We start from the raw sequence: 20,835 nt of genomic DNA, 5'->3' as shown, positions 1-20,835 counted from the left end.
TGTAACTACTGTGTTTGTTGATGCTTATAGGTGTTGTCGGGTAAAGCGTATTGAGTTAGGGTTAGGGTTAGTGTGCTATACAATAAACTTGCCTTGCCTTGCCTTGACAGTGAGCCTGAACAAAATTAATTAACTTTAAGCTATTTCACTCAATTTGATTTAATTAAAAAAAAAAAAAAACGTCACCACATGCGTCACTATCTTGTAAAATCTTTTTTTTGTTTAGTTTAGTTTTTTTGTTAATTGGATGCCATTGTGAAAATGTACCTAATGACGTGTCCCGTGTGTGTGTGTGCGTGTAGTGGGTAAAAGTGTGAAAAAAGTCCTCCTAATCCAATCTTTGTGGCTAATTAACGAGCGACTGTTCCCCAGACGGCAATTTGATTGAACACAGATTCCCTCCCACCTCTCCTCCTTCTCCTTCCATTGTGTTGTTTTATTGGAAGGAGGGCGTGGATCCTTTCGCTTCACGCCAGAAGGGAGTTGCAGTCAAGTTGTGGCAGTTAACTTTTTTCCTCTTTTTTTTTTAAGGCGCCCACTCAACGCATGGAGCATGTCACAGTAGCTTAGACTAGCCATAACTTTTTAAATATATATATTTTAGTGTTGTTGTTTTTTAATGTAAATATGGGTGCGGGAGGCGCACTGTGGTGGACGCTTTTCACGCTGTTTTGCAACTTTTTCACGCATGGCTTTCCTCCACCACCTTCTTATGATCCTTTCCACGCCGGAGTGGTGCACAGACACAGAAACAGGTCAGTAAAGTCTCATTCTCATGTTTTTTCTTGACTAAAGAGTGCACTCAGGGCGTTTCTTCTGCTTGGATCCAACTTTGTGTGCGCACATGCTGCGCAGATGCCAATAAGAAAGAAATGACTTTTTTTTTTTCTCTCTTCGTGTCTGTACACTTATTTTATCTCCCGAATGGTACTAAATACAGCAGAAAATTGTTTCTCCAGCAGATAAGATACGCGTTGGGGAATGCGTGTGATAAGTGGACGCCCAATCTTTTGCCTGTAGTTGCAAGTGAAAAGTTCAATATAGGACAAGTCAAAAGTCAGCAATAAATAAGGTTGCTCTGTGCGAATGTGGTGCTAAAATAAGATCGCCAAAAAATTAGCAGGCTCTCAGAATTATGCCACTGCAGACTACAGTAATAAATATTTTTTTTGTGTGTATGTTTTTTTAATGTTGTGGTTGTCTCACAGTACTTCAAACCAATAACTAAACTTTTAGCTAAGGGTTTTTCACTCCCTAAAATGTGTTTATTTTTTCTTAATATTATTATATGTTTTTCTAATAGGCCTGTTTGTTAATATGTTAATTTTCCATTTAATATTTTTGTGTATTTTTCTCTTTTTTTTCCTTAATATTTAGTCTGTGTATTTTTTAAACCTTTTATTTTGTCAATTTTGCCTATAAGTATCTATCTATCTATTCTCTGTGCCATTTATCCTCAGTAGAGTCATGGTATGCTGAAACCTGTGCCAGCTGGGTACAGCCAAACACAGGGCACATAGAGACAACCATTTGCAGTGTCATTCATCAACAGACAACCTACCATGCGTGATTTTGGAATATGGGAGGAAACTGGAGTACCCATAGAAAACCAACGCAAAGAGAAAACATGCAAAGGCCGAAGCCAGGTTTTGAACCCACCAGGCAGATGTGCTAACCAGTGCCACCTTTTAGTTTCTAACATTTGAAATTTTACTCCCAACATTTTTTAATTTTTATTATATTTCCAAATTATTTTTTCCCATCAAATATTTGTGTATTTTCAAATGTAATTGTTTTATCTATCTATCTATCTATCTATCTATCTATCTATCTATCTATCTATCTATCTATCTATCTATCTATCTATCTGGTGGGGGGCATTATTAATTTGTTAAAAAAAATAATAATCTTCTTTTTTTTTTGTTGGCTGCCGTCTGAGGTAAAAGGTAGCAAATCTGCGTCTTAGTCAAGAGGTCCTGGGTTCAAATCCCTGGTCTCCAGTCTCACCACTGTGTGAGGTGTCATGCTGTGTTATATGACCAGCAATAATTTATCCACAGATGACAACATCTCTCCATATTACTGTTGTGACAATATTTCCCCTACTTCTGTAATACAAACTGGGAAAGTATACAACTTCCCGCTGTAGCCTGAGAAAGACGAGAGACTCAAGACCTCAAGGTCTGTTGACACAGCAACTGCCGTCATGATCAAAAACTTAAAATTGTTGCCTGGAACAGTATGCTCAGGAATTACCTTGGATGATGAGCCACATGCTGCTTCACCATGCAGGCCATTATGTGGTCACATGCTACAAGTATCACAATGGTTACAAACAGAAAAATGAAGAGACTTTATGAACACATAGTCACATACTGGTCAACATTTGATTACTACTGCAAGATGTGCTCTTTAATTAAACATGTCATTGGTTTGCCTCTGTCGCTCAGGAACTGGTGCGCCTACGTGGTGCACAAGAATGTCAGCTGCGCCGTGCAGGGCAGCATTGAGAGCTTCCAGGAGCCCGTGGTGGCCCCCTGCCCACCATACATAACCAACTGCCCCCATCAAGTGACGTGAGTTCTGCAATGGATGCTAATGAGTACTAGCTAACTTTAAAATTGGGTCATGTTTTATTTTATTTCTTTTTATGTGAGTGCAAGTAATGTTATTGGTGTCACATTTGGGGTAGAGAGGTGGGGAAAGGCAGAATCAGTCTTTCAGTGTTCTCCAAGACACGACCTCTGCCTGCAGGGGAGTGATGTCATTTATTTTTACTCGGGCGCTTTTTGTCTTGACTGCACAATGGAAAAACTGCAATGCAAGCCAATGAAGATCAGAAGCTCAGACGATTAATAATCACAATAAAAAACAGTATGTGTCATTTCCAAACAAAAAGTTTTCTGAACCTCCATGCAGAAGTTTATGAATTTCAATAGTAGCTGTTTGAACACTGACATTCACAAAGAGGGTGTTTAGTGTTCTATAGTAGTTCATGTTTGCCTGATGATCCCAACCTTTTCTCAGGTACAAAACACGCTTCCGGCCCACGTACAAGATTGCCCACAAGAAAGTCACAGAGTTGGAGTGGCGGTGCTGTCCGGGCTACCAAGGACCTGGCTGTAGAGATTTAAAGCCCACTCCAGAACATCAGATAATACAAGGAACTCAGCCCTATGGCCCATCAAGTACTGGATATTCAAACCGACACATACAGAGTAAGACCACATTTGTGCCAGTTTAGTGTCAATTCAAATCTTTTGTTTTGCATAACTTCACTGTATTACCTACTTGCTTTCAGGGCCAGAGCGCAGAGAGACAGGCCATCATGAGACAAACGACAAGGTGCACCTTCTGGAAGGTGAAGTTCAGCGTCTCACCCAAACCGTCCTGGACTTGCAGTCTGCCTTGAAAGGGTTGACTGCCAACCTACGCGCAGACCTGCAGGAGGACACCAAGAACATGTTGGTGACCCTCTTCAACAACATGCAGCCTCCCGACATTGCGGTGGTCCCAGGACCCGAGGACAGCCCTGCAGTGCTGGATGGCCACCAGGCATCCAGAGGCGGGATTGCCGGAGACAAGGTCTTAGAAAAAATTGAAGGCCGCTTAGATGATATTAACGACGCACTTAAAAGCAAGGAGGAGTTGCTGGAAGACCTGCGAGGGACGATAACAAGCCACGAGGGGCAGATTCGTGTCCTGATGGATGCCTCGCAATCACAGACACCGGCCATGATGGAGCTTGATGTTGTGCAGAGCTACATCGATGGCAAAGTCGAAAAGCTGAAGAATGAAATGGACCAGACCATGAAGGAACAGTTGGACAAGATACAAGCAGCATGTAGTAGCAAGATCCAGACTTTGCAGAAGACCTGCGAGGACAGCCGCGACCAAGATTTGGACAGCCTCACCAAACTGGTGGACAACAAGGAGGCCGACCTCAGGAAGGAGATCCGAGCTCTGCGGGTGGACATGACAGCTGCGGATGGGCCATCGCGAACTCAGCGGCAGACGGACCCAATTAAGAAGCAGGAGGACCACAGCGACCACAAAGATTTGTGGATTGAGATTGACCGTATCGCTGAGGCTTACCGCGTCTTGAACGCTCGTATCGACAACGAGCTGATACACCTGTCTGAACCCCGAGAGGAAAATGACTTCATCCCGCTGATTGAAGAATTGGAGGCCCGCTTAAACGTCAGCGAACAAAATGCGGAAACTCACTGCTTCTACATAGAAGAGAAGCTGACGCGGATCATTACAGAAGAAGTGGCGTCGCTGAGGCAAGTTCTCGATGAGCGTCTCAACAGCATGGAGGACCAGTTCACCAGCATGCTGGTGGAAATGAGCAACAACTCCTTCCCAGGGATGTTCGGAGACTCTATGGATGCCGTGCAGGCGCAAGTCAACAACAACAAGTTCCTGCTCCAGGGTTTGGATGACAAGATCAATGCTGTTGGAGAATTGTGCTCAGCAGGGTGCTCGAGCTCAGAAGCTACTGTCGTTGAAGGAAGTTCTGCGCCCTCACTTAAGGGACTGGATATAATTTGGAAGGACCTGCGTCGCTACAGGAATGATTTGGACACTCTTCATATCGATGTTGGCACGAATACAGACAAGCTCCAACAGTTGCTCGAGAGAATTGAAGGGGAATCAGCTGGGAACGAGAGACGTTCCAAGACCATGGATGACTTCCAGAAGGGGCTCATTAGCATCCAAGATAATGTTCTGGGCCTGGCTGGTGCTGTCACTGGACTGAGTGATTCATTGAGCAAGTACAACCAAGACATGGTTAAAATAAATGCAACATGCTGCCAGGCAGAACTAAGTGGTCCGGGGAGGCCGGCGCTCACTGACTTACCTGACGCCACTGGCCTCCAGATCGAGGAGTTGACGAACAAAGTGGACGCACTCGGCAAGCAGGTGTTGGCTGACCAGAGTCGGTGTCAACACATGGAAGGACGGGTGGACGCACTCGAGAAAGCGTGCCTCAGGTTACACGTCATTTCCGCTCACATTGAAGAACTGAAGGGCAACCTGGGGAGGATGAATGGTACCTGTGGACGTCACAGCGCAGACATTGCCGAACTGCACAACTCCTTGCGGCGGTTCCAAGCCCAGCTGTCTGCCATGGCCAGACAGGTCTCCAAAGATGTCGCCGCCAAGGATCCAGGTGAGTTTTTCTGCAACATTCAGACTTGGATGAGGTCATGTCTGAAAAGTTTAACCTGACAGAGACTATGAACCCATAATCAAACATTTCCAACAGAACTCATACATTCCGATACAAACTAGGATCTCTGAAGGTATTTACACTAGGGGTGGCTTTCTAGGAATGACCTGGGCTGGAGTGGATTTGTTTTTAAGAATACTTTTGACTACTATTACTTTAAGGTCACAATGTAGGTCTGTTCACCATCAGGGCTTCTGAGTTCAGATCTATTTGAGGTTCCTTGCTTGGATTTTTGCTGTTTCTTTCCTGTTATTGACTGGCAAAAAATTCACGGTGCCTGCTGCCTCTCACGCAGAGTCAGCTTGAATAGGCTAGAGTTTACCCATGACCCTAAAAACAAGCGTGATAGAAAATGGAAGGAAGGATGGATAGTGCAAGTTTACCTAACGAGTTTGGCAATGATTGTAAAAGACAAGTCTTTAATCCTGGAAATAGAAAGGAAAATCCAAAGCTACAGTATGACAAGGAGTTCTCAAATGTACTAAATTAATAGCTGTGATTCTTCCATAGACTTCCTTCCTAACTCTCCTAGCATTCACAAGTTGTATCAAGCCTGATTAACATCTGTACAAACACAAAGCCTTCCTGCAGATAATCCTGCATAATATCATGCACTCTGCCTGCACGACTCACACGGATGCTCTGAGGAAAAGGATCACATCCCCTGAATGGCCGCAGGGTATTTCCCCGAGTGGGAGGACACGAGTTCACTGGGCCTCTTGCTGGATGTCTGGCTGGCCTCCTCCTATGTCATTCAATATGCGGCCGCACCGCCAGGCCGCCGAGGCCTATAATGGAAACTTCCTGTGACTTGTGATGTTGTTGTCCCAAGAATTCCACAGTTTTTATAGAAGGAATGTGGCAGGTAAATTGAAGCTAAAATACTTATCCGGCAAACCGGGTTTTGGATTGCAGCCCCCGCTGACTGCTTGCAGTGATTTAATTGTGCCGTTTTTGCTTCCACAAAGTAGACATCAAAACACCGAGTCAACTGTCTTTTTCCTCCCTGAGTAACAAACTGAGTAATGTCGCTTTTTGGGTTTTCCTTTCACATACCACAGCGCCGCCGACATCGACCTCAGCACTCAGTCACTCAGTGCACACGCCTCACACATGCACACATGATCAAACTCCAGGGATTCCCGTAGAGTGACCTCAGCCTGACGAGTCGGGGTCTGGTCCTCATTAAGGGCCCTGACTCATTACACTTATGGAGAAGAGGACAGGTTTAGTGCAGCTCCACACCCATGACCAGATGCGTCGACTGCCCTCAGATGTGATGTCATGGCTTCGGGCCCGACGGCCAGTGCCTCCCTTCTTCTTGTCAGTGCATTAACCAGAACAATGTAGTGATGGGGAACGGAGTATGAAACGGGGCCTCCCCCAAACTGTTAGCGCTAAGTTGGAAGCATACAATTGTGGAAAATGTCTTCCATCCATCAATTTTCTATAGCACTTGCAATCCCGGCTGGCTTGGATGTGAGACGGGGCACACCCTGGATTGGTCATTAGCCCATCACAGAGCACATGTAGACTTGCACGCATTCACGCTCACATTCACACATATAGACAATTTACAGTCTTCAGTGAACCTAACATGCATGTTGAGTTAGATAGGAGGAAGCCAAAGTACTAGAGAAAACCCACGCAGTCACGGTGCAAATAGGCCAGGAAGGCTGGAGTTGAGAGTCAAACCCCGGGGTCTCAGAATTGTGAGGCGGACATGCTAGCCACTAGCACAACATGCTGCCTGGAAGCATACAGACATCCGAAGTGTCTTCTTCGGGTTAAATCTTGATCTGGCAAGTGTTTCCACTGCGGGGTGTGTGTTCTGGATGTCACCTACGTAAATAATGTGGCATCATAGCAACATGAGTGTGTTGTGTACCAAAAATGAATTCAGTTACCTAACCAGCTTTGGCAGTTGAAACCGTTCTTGGTGGAAACCAGTGATGAAGTAATCATGAGGGTCATCCCTCAAAACAAGTTACCACCCCAAATATTTGTATTATGTAGTGATGTTTTGGTTTGGCACAGGGGAAAAGCAAAGTAGCCAAAATGAGAGATACCAAAGTGTCAGTGAAATGTGTAATCCAGAGCAGACTGCAGTCATATGAGGGCCTCGAGTAGGCTGTAAACAGATGAGCTGTTGTCATAGCTGGAACATTCAGGAACGATGGACACGGGGCTGTCTGTAACAGATGGGTACAAACTGTGATCTTTTGGCCATCCGTCAACTTGAAAAGATCGGAAAACAGGAGACATCTTTGAAAAATAAATCAGTTAAGACGTGAACGTGTGTAGAACAAACGGCGTCTCATAGCACTGTTGCAGCTACAGTAACCAGAAAAGTGCCATTATGAGGGGTCCTTGCTTTCTGTCGATCCTGACATTTGAGGTGACGAACAGTGCACAATGAACTGGTTGGTGAAGCTATGTGAAAATACGTTGTCACGCTGCACAAGAAAGCACACTCAGTTACTGCTTTAGTACTGTTTTTCATTTTGAATGTTTTTTATTGATGGCCTTCGAAGTATTTTTCTTACGAATATTTGTACTGTAATTATGACTCTACTGCTGTAATAGCATAATCTATGATGCATTCATTCCAAGCCATTTCTGACCAGTTTTGTCAACAATGGCAAAATGATTTCGTCTATACCCTTTTTTTTTCCCCATGATAAGCGGTTCAGATGATGGCTGGATGGTGGATAACATAACAGTGACAATGGAAATTTTCATTGGCAGGCTAAGACGGGATGAAAAAAGTTTGTTGGTGGCCTGCAGCTGTCTAACATTTAAAATGGCCACCACGTCATTGTTTATCTGAATTTAAGTTACAAGTCCTCATGACACATATCTTACTCGAAAATTGGCTTGTTATTAATTTTATAACAACCTTCAAGATTTTCGCATAACTCCTGGTACAAATAGACTGCTAGCTAGTTTCAGGCTAAATTTAGCTTTGATGTGCTAATGTCATCATGATCTTGTCTGTGTATGCTAGTGTGGTACCATTATATGCGGAACACGTGATGTGTGGTTATACTGACTTATGTTTGAGTGAAACACGGAGGAAAATGTAGCATTTTAGACTTGTTGCTGTTCCCATTCTGTGTTAATGCTAATGTCATTAGCAGCATAATTACAATAACGTTGGGGGGTTTAGGGGGGTTGAACATACAAAAAAAAACCCAAAGAAACTCAACAGTATACATGCATCAGAATTTTGGCCAATGCTCAGAAAGAAAGATCAGAAAGCATAAGTACAGGCTGAGTGTCACTCATGTGGTTAATTAGCAATTCAAATGTTTTTGTTTTGCTTGTTTGATATGTTAAGGCCATTCTGTTTTCATAACATGGTAGTATTTTGTCAACATTATTTGTTGAAATTGAATTGCTTGATCTGTATTTGTTATAAAATTAATACTTAAAAAAACCCAAAAAACTAAAACTAGACTACTAGGATATAGAACTGACTAAAATGAGCTTAAAACTAATTTGTTTGTATGTGAAACTAAATTTTTCATTTCTCATTACTAAGGGATAAAATGTCCATGAAATCATGAAGTATGCTCCAGATGGCGTTGGGACGCTCGTAGCGCTTATATGAGGGCCGCGATTAGACTTGTAAACACACCAGCCGTTGTCATATGCAGCTCTATCCTCGCATGGTGGGGTTGCATAAAACATGGTGGAGGAACTTCGCACGTCTCTGTACAGAAAAACCTTAAACCTGACTTAAAACCCTAATTTGAAATCCTAACACGAACTTCAAGCACTAGTCCTGATTTGAAACCCTAGATAACCCTACCCCTACCCTGGCTTGAAACTCTTGTTTGGTAAAACCTAACCATTGTTTGAAAATCCTGGCCTGGCACCTTAATTTAAAACCCTTACCCTGACTTGAAATCCAAGCCTAACTCACTGCTTGAAACCTTTACCCAAGTTTAAAATCCCACTCATGACTTGAAATTTTGAAAACTTAACCCTGGCTTCAAACTCTAATTTAAAACCCTACCCCTGACTTGGAACCCCACTTGGAGATCCCATGTGTGAATCCCTAACCCTGGCTTGAAACCTTCACCCTAGTTTAAAATCCCACTTCAGGCTTAAAAGTTTTAAAAACTTAACCCTGACTTGAAACCCTAATTTCAGGTCTTAACCCGTGTTTAAAACCTTAACCCTGGTCTGAAACCTTTAGCCTAGTTTAAAACCCTACTGCTGTCTTGAAACCCTGATTTGAAAACCTAACCCTGACTAGGACCCCTAATTTAAAACCCTAATACTTTCGCTTGAAACCCTACCCCTGACTTAAAACCTTACTTTGAGACCTTAACTCATGTTTTAAACCATGGCTTAAATCACCCGTTTGAAACCCTAACCATGAGTTAAAACTGTAATTTGAAACCCCAACCCTGACTTCAAACCCTAATTTAAAAACGTAACCAAACCATTGTAGTAAACCCTTGTTTTCTAGGCTTGAAACATTTACTCTAGTTTGCAACTCGCTGATGGGGCAACTCAACTTCAGCCTGTTAGGAGATATCGAAATACAAAAGAAAAAGCCTGACTTTTTTTTGTTATTTATTTATATTCTAGAGCTGCTTTATTTTCATCTGAGATGTTCCCTCACTTCCTTGCCTCCTCCTCATGATGTCCTTTTAAAAATGTCCTTGCACGGGTGCCAGAGGACGTCTCCTGGTCCCATCTTGTGGGGAGGCCTCAGCAAATGAATCTTATCAAACAACTGCTTTGATTTCGCGGATCAATGCATTTATAAACTGAGAGGCGAGGACCCTCTGCTAAAGATGTGAAGTGTATATTGCCAGCGGAGAGCAGAAGAAAAAAAAAACAAGGACATCAAAGTCCTCTTCAAGTCAAAGGGTGTCGAGGGGCAAGAAAGGAAAATGGCAGTCGGCAGGCACACGCACTATATAATATGCCAAATTAATTGGACATTATTTGAAATATGAATACCTGACTACATGTTGATAGAGGTGGGTAGATTACCCACAAATTGTACTCAAGAATAATGTAACTATAAAAGTAAAAAATATATATAGTAAGCAAAAATACTCAAGTGGAGAGTAATTTGATTTTTAATTTGTTTTTTTGTTTTTTTAATAAATCAAAGCATGAACATCAACTAGTCATTTTTTTTTAAATGGGAATGTGTCAATTCAGATATTAGTCAAAACATCACTTGAAATGAATGAAACAATAATACATTAAATCCTTATAAGATACCATAAGGAAAATTTATACTTCTTTTCTCATGTTTTTCCAGGTTTCACGAAAATTAGTCACTTTAAAAAAAAGTTGCTCTTGTGTGAGCAGGCCATGGAGTCAGAGTACAGTCATGTGACTGCCTGGCTTCGTTTGATTGGTCTAATGGAGTCAAATATCACTTGTTTCGTTGTATGGGTGAAACAAAAGTCAGTTGTCACTGCCAATTCGAAACATAAAAGCAAATATATTCATAAAAATAAAAGTAGTACTTTTCTTCATAACTAGTAAAATTATGTTGCAGTAGAATTTGTGCCAAAAATGATTGGAGTAAATATAATTTGGTAAATGTAGCGCATTCCTACCCAACTTGGGCCATATACGCTACACAGTTTCCCACTGTTTATTGACCCGAGAGTTTTACAAACCCATACTCAAATTTGAGATCATTTGAGCGAGAATTGGCTTTATTATTCGACTACAAAATGTTGTATGCTTTATATAGCCCGCATCCTGGGGCCTTTTTTCATCAACAGCAAGGTGAGGCGCTCGCTCCCATGACAGCAGCCCATCTGGAAGTCTTCAGAGGGGAGCGCTGCCAGATGTACAATGCGAGCCCCCTCGAGGTGTCCGACCTCCTGTCGTCATTAGCCAACGTGCGGCGAGAGGATTTCGTCCATTTACAAAGTGACTCGCACGGTGGTGGATCTCAAACTGAGGTCCCCGCAAGCTGTTAAGTTGTGAGGTCTTAAAATAATTTGTGATAAATGATGACATGTCACACATGTTTTGTTTGATTAGAGTAAGGACTGTGATGGGGTCCTTCAGAAAACTCACCGGTAAGCAAAAAGTTTGAGAAGCGCTGTGTGATGGAATGAGTGATGTGTTGACGTGTAAGCTGGCTCATTGTTACGGGAGGCCATCTTGTGTCTGGCATCTGGTTCTGGTGACTTCACCGTGCGCTTGTGGTTACCCCCACTTGACGAACCGTGTGGGGGAGGGGGTAGGACCCATGGGAAATATGCACTCAGGCAATCCTGAGGGCGACATGGAGAGGAAATGAACAAGAAGTTTTAATTTAATTTATATTTGATTAGACGTGGTTTGTAATTGGCTCATTTGCTGGAAGCACACTTATTATTATTGGTATTATTTTGTATTTGACGACGTGTGTTATTAGTTTGGGACGCAACAGCGTACCGCTCTGGTGATTTCATGATGAGTCCATACAGTCTATCTGAAAGGGATTGGATCAAAGGGGAAGAATGCAATTTTGTTGGCGACAGCTTGAGTGCTGAAAAGAAAGAGCGGGATCGATGTTGAATCTTTTCCTTTTTTGGGCCTTTTGGATCCATTGTCTATCAAAATCAACAAGGCTGTGGTTTAGGATAGATAGATGTGATACCGTTTAGGTTTATTCTTATGCTAACTTTTGATACTTTGTTGCAATTCCAGCAAAAGTCTTGTTGGACTGCATCCATCCATCGGCCCGTTTTATCCCCAGACCTGCCTGGACGTTCTTGACTATACTTAGAGCGCTTAGCATAACCGTCATCTTATATAAACATGAATTTGCGCATCTCATGCAAACTGTGCCGTAGGATCATTCTGTACAGACACTTATTTAAGCTAATAAGAGCTTTATTTATGCTCCCGCTTCCATGGCCGGTTGCCATGCCAGCCCAGCATCTTCCGGTGAATACTGCAGCTGACTTCGACCACTCTATTTTATTATTGAGGCGTTAGTTGAGATACAATCTCACTGCGGCACGATGACGGCTCTTGACCCTCTTGTTAACCTCGTTAAGATAGGTTGGTGGCTCCATTCCGCTAATGCAAATATTGCTTTTTATCTGAACTGATGCAACCCCTCGGATATGATATTAAAATAAAATATTTTATTTTTTATTTTTTTAAACATTTGAAGAGGGTTTACATTTGTGACTTCCAATTCAGAGCTAGACTTTCATTCTAGGGTTTTAAATCACTCTTTGGGTTTCAAAATAGTTTCAAGCAAGACTTCGAGTTCCAAATCAGCTTTTCAAAGTAAGCTTCAAGCCAGTGTTAAGGTTTCAAGTTATGGTTTCAAACCACGAGGGTTCAAGTTTCCAAGCGGAGTCTGTGTGCGCATCTGTTTTCTGTGCAAGCCCCCTCCTTTTCCTGCACATGCTGATGGACTTCATGTAAACATTAGCGATGAGTGTCGATTTCCTCGAAGTGTGACGTCATTCCATTCCCGCCATACCGCCATGATCCCCGTGTGGGATTCAGACCATGAATCAATGGCATGTCATTGTGTCCTTAGGAGTCCTCCTCAGACCCGACCCGCCGGCATCCCTGCCGGACCCCAGCAGAGGCCGAGTTCACCAAATCCACATCCCCCTCATCATCCCCCCGCCCAGGCAGCCCAACACGCACATTGTGAGGCCGAACCCCCCGAGCCGGCCGGTCGCTCCCCAGTGGCCCGGCAGCCAAGGCGTCCCCGTGCTGCCCAGCAGGCCCGTGGTGGAGACGGGCGAGGCGGGACCCCCTGGGTACATGCGCAGGGTCACGGTGAGGAGGGGATCTGAGGACTCGGCCAGCCCGCCGCTCACTGGGTTTGCGGGAGCGCCAGGTAGGCTTTCCTACCTTCTTCACTGATTGGCTGGCAGAAAGATTTGATTTTTTTTTTTCAAGATTTGATTTTTATTTGCTGATCAGTCAGTTTTTCATTTTTACATTTCTTTCCATTTTCATTGAAGGTATACTTTCTTGTCTTTTTGCAGGCTATCCTCCCGTGCAGCCAGTATCGTCCAAGTCAGAGTGGAGCAGCCGCACAGGTACAGCATAGCACACAGGTGCCTTGTGATTAGAATTCATCTTGCAAGATTTGTCATTCAAACAATTTTTTTGCTTTGACTTGAGGTACGAGCACTGTATTGGTGGCGGTGAACTACGCTCAACTGACTATACAATAAGAGGCACTATGGCAAATAATTGGTTAAAAAAGACGCTTCAAATTGTTACTTGCACTTGAAGTAAAAAAAACAACTAAACTAAACAAAAAATGTACACAAAGTGTATTTAAAGCAACCACATGGCTCTTTCAATCTGATAGTCTAATGCTATTGCATGATGTTGCGGTGCTATAATAAAAAACAGAAACAGATTGAATACATGTAGACAGACACTAAATATAGCATGATTCACAGTCATATATTCTTTATCTTTTGCAAAGAACGACTTATAGTTCGTACTGAACTGATGTGTTGTCTCAATGAACAATTGTTTTTGGGGAAAAAGCTTGAACGTATCCATGGTGAAGAGCTGATTTGAGGAAGGAGTGTTGAGTTACAAGCGTGGGCACTGAATAAATTAAACTTGTATCTCAAGGCACCACTGCATTAATATGTTGAACTGCGTTCGTATGGAGTGAGAAGTGAAGCTATGAATAAAGTGTAGCCTACGTGAGCGCGAGGGAAGAGGATGTTTAGATTGAAGAAGGTGTGGACGCACCATGGAAGGAGTTGGAGCTCGTTTGCAGATGTTCCACAAAAGAATTTAGCCCTCGGTTGCCTAGTTACGCACCCTCGCCATGCATATTTGCGCCTAGATCATACAAATAAAGCACAGCAGAACTCTGCCAAGGCCAAACAAGGCTAATTATGATCAGCACGTCCCGCGTAGACCTGAATTGGATCATCAACATTTGTCATTACTAAATGTTGAGAGAAATTGTTGTATACAGGGGGGGGGGCTATAGTAATGAAACAATGAACTTGTAATATTGTGGGGAAAAAGCTGAAGTATAAGATAAAATCTTAATTTTACAAATATTTCATTTTTTGAGAAAACATTTTGAAGTATGCAGTATTTGTCTTAAAATGACAACTTCTTTTCAATTGTATGACTTTATTCAAATACTTCCTAAAGGTGTAGAGGAAATCGGATATGTTGGTTTTGTGTAAACCCACTAACAATCAATTGGTGCTAAAATCATCCCTGGAAGAGGTAATACTTCTACAGAAATAATGCCCAGCAATTCATCTGTTGTGTTTGCACCTGACAGGTCCATTTGCAGCTAAAGTGCCCTGGAACCCGTCCTACCAAGCTCCTGTAGAATCACTTGGTAAAGTCTCACTTGGAAATACTTCGCTGAGCGTTGCATTCAGACAAAAGCCGATTAACCATGTTGTTGTTGTTGTTGTTGTAAGACGTTCCAGTAGAGCGCAACGCCTTGTCCGATCCTTTCTCCTTCTCGGTCGGCCTCACTCTCCAGCCTTTCTCTGGAGAGTTTGGCATCATTCGCTTCAACAAGGTTCTGCTCAACGATGGTGGCCACTACAGTCCCCACACAGGTGACACTGTAAACTCAAGTATTTGCTCATACGTTACTTAAGATGCAACGTCCTCAATAGTTTATATAGCGTAGCTTCTACACAAACACTTCTACTAGAATGTAAAAGCGATTAACTTCCAGATGACATTTCAGCATTTTTTAAATTTGGTATACATTTTATATTTTCAAAAAGACACAATTTACAGGAACCAAATGTTATTAAGATTTTTTATTTTTTTTTGAAAGAAGCATATTTTATAGAAAGGATGTGATTTTACAAGCATTACGTTGAATATTTGAGGGGAATTTAAGACAAAAGCTACAATCGCAGGAGAATAAAAAATTGTAATTTTGAGAAATTCCCAAAAAATTCTTTATTTTTTTTTAGAATTTTAAGTTTACATGCTGCAGACACATTAAAGAAAGAAAGTTGCAACCCTTATGAGGAAAAAAAATTGGGGAGAAAAAGTGGTATTGAGGAAAAAAGTTGGGAGAAAAAGTCAGAATTTTTACAAGATTAAAGTTGTTCATTTTCAAAAAAAATTAAGAAAAAAAGGTATTTTAATACAGAAGCCAGTCTTTTTTAATTTTATCAGTCATATTTTGGAGAGTTAACTATAATGTTACAAGGAAAAAAGTTGCATATTTCTGAGAAAAAAAAGTTTTGTATTTGAGAAAAAACTTTAATTAACTTTAATTAAAAAAAGGCACTATTATATTATTTTCGAGAAAGGGTCATTAATCCCGAGGGAATGTTTTGTTAAAGTTGCGTATTTTTAAGAAAAATTCACAATCTTATGACAATAGTTGTATATTTTTGATCAAACTAATCTTATCAGAAAAAAAATGCGTATTTATGATTAAACAAAAAAAGTTGAATTTTGACATTATTTTTTTTTAGAAAAGGGCCAATGTTGGGAGAGAGAGAGAAAAAATGATTTTTTGAGAAAACATTTTTGAATATTTTTTAGAAAGTATCTTACAAGAAAAGCAAATTTCTGAGAAATATTGTATTTGAGGGATAAAAAGTTGTATATTTTCAAGAACATTTTTTGCAATATTGACAATAGTTATTAAGAACAGTCAAGTTTATTTTCAAGAAGTTGCAGTTATAAGGTAGTAGAAGAAATTGAGATGATGAGAAAAACTGTTTGCCAGCATCTGGCACGTCTTTGTGCCCATTTGTAACTTTTAATGAACGCTGACCAAGAACAACAACTGCTATGTTCGCAAACACTCGGAGCGCTCATCAAGGAGAAGATTACCTTCAATTTGAGAAATAAAGTATTACAATATATTTTTAGCAGGGGGAAAAGTTGTATATCGTTGAGGGAAAAAGTCATGACATGTTTTTTTATTTTGACTTTGTGAAAATATGCCACTTTTTTCCACACAAGCCAATTGTCCATTTTCCCCATCCATAGGTTTGTTCACAGTCCCTCAAGATGGCCGCTACCTGATCTCAGGCCTTCTGACGGCGCAGCACGGAGACTCAGTCGAGGCGGTCCTGTCCGTGTCCCAGCGCAGCGTCCAGAGGCTACGCAGCTCGGCGGCGGCGCCGGGCAGTCGTGACGCGTGCGGCTGCGGCGGCTCGGTGTCCTTCGGCCTCGTCTTACCCCTGAAGCGAGGCGATCGCGTGGGCCTGCTGAGGACGGCGGGCCGTTTGGCCACCACCGACGCCCGGGAGGTGCTCTCCACTTTTGGCGCCCTCTACCTGTACGGCCCATCGGGCCAGCGCAGATAGCTGAAGCGCAAAGACTGCAATGTGAACTGTGTGCATACAAACATCTTCATCTAATATATTTGACAATCTTTGTACTGCTCATTGTGATTGTGGAAAGGTCTTAGTAATTGAACGCACATAATCTGTGATGTGACGCCGGTGATGGCAATAAATGGGCATATTTGAACTCAACGAGATGATTCATCAACATGCTCTCGACTCTTGAGAGAATAGTACAGCTGCAAATGGTTCATTAGGGTGGGAGTGGGGGAAGTACATACAGTTGTGCCTTGAGATACAAGTTTAATTCATTCAATGTCCATGCCAGGAACTCAAAACATCCGTATCACAAATCATTGGTACCCATCGAAATGAATGGAATTAACATTAATCCGTTCCAGCCCAAAAAATGCAATGTTTTTTAAATGAGAAAAAATAGCACTTCATATTATTATTATTATTAGAATAAAAACAATGAATCAACTTTTGCCAGATGTTCTCATTTGTTTCTGGCGTGTGCGTCTTGGCCACCTAGCGGCAGTTCAAGGCCAATTCATACTTAACTTTCCTGCATAAATACAGTTCTGCTCACCATTATTGGCACCCACAAAGATAAGTACATAATGTGGAATATCTTCTGAAAATAATTAATCAACTAAAATATATATATTTTTTTTTTATAGAGAACCCGGCGGCATGGGCGGGCATTAGGGGGCCAGGCCCACCCTGGCAGTCAGCTGTGCCCGTCCTGGGTTGGAAGCTGTGTTGAGAGGCCTTGCCAATCTGTAACTTTTTTCTATCGGTTATCTAAATTTGCGTTGCTTCTGTTTCATGTAAAGCATGGCTTGCCAACCAACCATATACTTCCTTTCAAGTTTGGCTTTGATTGACAGCTAAAGCTAGCCAATGACAATCAGGATGGGGGGTGGGGGGCGGTCAGACCGCTGACCGTCCCCACAGAGGGTAGACGATGTGCTACGCTTCATCTTTCTCTTCCCTGACAATGGGATCCTGCCTTATGTCCTTTTCCTGCGTCTGCTGGGCAAGTTAACGTCCCCGACGGCACTTGTGCCTCTAGGCCTGCTGTCGCTGCGACCATTGCAACGGTGGCTGCTCCGCTTTTGGCTCAAACCGCTGCTGGACCGTCGGAAGCGTCTCCAAGTGTCCAGTCGGTTCATGGGTGCTCTTGCACTTTGGGGTCGCCGGTCTGTTCTATCATTGTCCACCAGTCAGCGGAATCCCTCTCCCGCCATCGTCCACCTCAGGGTGATTGGCGTCTCCACCCGGAGGTGGTGAGCACTATTTGGAGTCGCTTCGGAAAGGCGACGGTAGATCTTTTTGCCCCTGAGGAGTCCACTCACTGTCCCCTCTGATTTTTCCTGAGGGAACAGAACAGCCTGCTCGGCCAAGATGCTCTGGCACACCCCAGGCCAAGGGGCCTGCTGTATGCTTTCCCACTTCTTCCCCTCATTCATCTAACCCTTCATCTGGTCCTTCTGGAGGGTCACACGTTATTGCCGGTGGCCCCTCTTTGGCCAGCCCAGACTTGGTTCCCTCTCCTCCGCAGTCTCTGCTTCTCCAAACCGTGGATCCTGCCCATTCGGTTGGATCTACTGTCCCAACAGCAGGGTCGGATTTGGCATCCCGATCCCCGCCGGCTCCATCTGTGTGTCTGGCCGCTGAGGGTCGAGACCAATTGATGACTGAGTGCTCATCTTCTGTTAAGCATACGATCCTTTATGCCAGGGCTTCGTCCACTTGTTTGCTGTATACTAACAGGTGGACGCTGTTTGCGGAGTGGTGTGCAAGTTTCTATCATCAAGGTCTACGTGGCGGCCATTTCGGCTCGCCATATTGCAGTGGATGTCAAGTCTGTTTGTTGCCATAGTCTAGTGGGCTCCTTCCTCAGAGGTGCCCTTTGCATTCGTTTTATGAACCCGCCTCGAGTCCCCGCCTGGGACCTTCGACTGGTGCTCGACGCACTGTGTAGGTCCCCTTTCGAGTCGTTGAACGAAGGGTAACTTTGTTGGCTGTCTCGCAAGACGGCGTTTCTACTTGCGATTGCAACCGCTAAGCAGGTGGGGGAGCTCCACACTATCTGTTAGCCCGACGGGGCAGGGGTCACATTGTGACCAAATAGTGCTTTTGTTCCCAAAGTTTTGTCTGGCTCTCAAGCCAACCACCCTATGCGTCTCGCTCGTTTTGCTCCGCCATCGATGGATGGAGATGACGGCCCGAATAAAGGAGCTGCTGTTTCCAAGCAACGCCTTTCCTATTGGATCGGGGAGGTGAATCGGCAGTCGTACCGGGTCTCTGGTCGTCCCCCTCCTCCTGGGGTGCGCAGTCACTCCACCAAGAGTGTGTCTAAATCATGGGCCGTTCTGAAAGGAGTGTCCTTGGAGGACGTCTTTGCGGCCGCTTCTTGCTCGTCACCTTGCACGTTCAGATTCTACAGTTTGGATGTCACCTCTCCTCATCCACTGGATGTGGTTCGCGGTCCTGCGGAGGCCCCTCTGTGAGGTACAATTTCCAGGGTCTTCGTAACTTTGCTGGTATTCAGCTTTCCATGCTGTTTCAGCACCGCCACCAGGAAGTCGGGACGGACGAAATAGAACGACAGTTACGTGTGTAACTATGGTGCTATGAGTCACGAACGACCGCCAGCATTGCTTGTCACTCAGAGCCCTCATGTTGATTTGCGCGAAAAGGTTCTGAGAGGCTGGGTTCCAGTTACGATCCGCTTTTATACATGAGGATCACGTCAGCCAGAACCCTGGAAATGCCCTTTTATGAATTATTTTTCGAGTGACGCATGCACGTGGGGGATTTTAGTGCTGTTTCAGCACCGCCACCTGGCGGTCGTCCGGGACTCATAAGCCGCGTTTCCACTGCAGGATGTTCGGTTATGGGGAGGAAGGTAGGGACATTCACAGGAACCGTTCTCTCAGCTGGCCCGCTTGTGGCTGTGTCTCCACTGCGGAGTACGACCCATTTCGCGACGTCACAAGTTCCGATCGACACATAAACGCCCTGTGACGAGTTCTCCCATGACGTCACCCAAGCACCGCGCGACGAAAATCACAACGAGGAAAGAGAAAAACTTTAGGTGGTTGCCGTTTTTTTTCTGCTTTTTTTTTATGTACTTGGCGTGGATGGATGGTTTGAGTGAGAGGAGACTGCGTCTAAATGAAGAATTTGAAAAGGCTAACAGTAGAGTGGAACAAAAATAGGCAAAGGATTACTAAGAGAACTGTTTTGGTGGAAGAGACTTAAGCCGAGAATGCATCATCGTAGCGCATGAAGGTAAGATCATTTTTTTATACTAAATCATTTTTAGCCAATCAGCACGATCGGGAGTTTATCGGGCCGGCGGAGTACCTACCCTCGAGTAGGACCTCCGCTCTTCCCCGTAAGTTCCTGTAAATGTGGCCCAGTTAAGAAGGCTCCTGCAGTGGAGACGCGCACATTTGGGGCTGGCCCCGTAAATTTACCCCGAAGTTCCTACGGTGGAAACGTGGCTATAGAACGGTAGTTACATACGTAACTGTCGTTTACCACTGTGAGAACAGTTATATGATCTCTGCATCTATTGCTGCATCATCTGGGTTCAAAGAGTCTTTATTCAAAGGGTTATAACACCACCACATAGCTGCCAATGCGAGTATTGCCAATGTTAGTATTAGCCCTACAACAGCAGACTTAAGGCTGATTATTCATGTAACTGGTGATGAGGGCAAATTATTTCTAACTGACTAGGCCCATTTTAAGGACATTTATCCTTAAAATGGCTGCTTCCAGAGGTGGGCACTTCCACCGACGATGACAATGACCACCTTTCGGCGAGTACTTAAAACCTCGAATAATTTTTTTTTTGCAAGACTTCGAATCATAAAGCATTCGCCAAATATACGGAAGCAATTGGTGAAAAGTGGGCATCATCATTGAAAAGAATTGACGATTCGGCGGAAAGTTGACTGCTTCAAAACAAAATGTCCAACTTCAATGTTCAATTTGGGGCATGGGCCCTGGAGACTTTTATGTGTGGCCTGTTATATCACTTTTTTTTGTTTAAATAGTTGCTGGAGTGGTTGGAGAATTCAGTAAGTGATCAATACTCATTGCGCTTTTGTAAACGAACTCCATCCTTGCAATGCGGAAACCACACATACACACAAAAAGATCCTGACAAACTCATACTTAATTGATCAAATGGACCAATCTCGCGGTTTTAAATTATAATTTGCACATGCAACCAAACCACAAGCATATTACGGTCCTAAATTATAAGCTTAATATAGTAATTTGATTCTGAACAAGACAAAATAGAGC

General features: G+C 43.4%; 1 protein-coding gene across 1 annotated transcript; it reads left to right on the top strand.

The window, feature by feature from the left end:
* The first annotated feature begins 379 nt into the window (after window positions 1–379).
* emilin2a (elastin microfibril interfacer 2a) lies at window positions 380–16,698 on the top strand. Its single transcript, XM_077559897.1, has 9 exons — window positions 380–755; window positions 2,451–2,576; window positions 3,028–3,218; window positions 3,302–5,176; window positions 12,771–13,079; window positions 13,231–13,284; window positions 14,514–14,573; window positions 14,659–14,802; window positions 16,208–16,698. The coding sequence occupies exons 1-9, from the start codon at window positions 628–630 to the stop codon at window positions 16,525–16,527; spliced, it is 3,207 nt and encodes a 1,068-aa protein (XP_077416023.1). The 5' UTR covers window positions 380–627; the 3' UTR covers window positions 16,528–16,698.
* The last annotated feature ends 4,137 nt before the right edge of the window (window positions 16,699–20,835 follow it).

Source organism: Vanacampus margaritifer, chromosome 2, assembly GCF_051991255.1.
Source record: "Vanacampus margaritifer isolate UIUO_Vmar chromosome 2, RoL_Vmar_1.0, whole genome shotgun sequence".
In the NCBI taxonomy this organism is placed as follows: domain Eukaryota; kingdom Metazoa; phylum Chordata; class Actinopteri; order Syngnathiformes; family Syngnathidae; genus Vanacampus; species Vanacampus margaritifer.
Note: the sequence above shows the minus strand (reverse complement) of the source record. Positions and strands in the feature narration are given on the sequence as shown.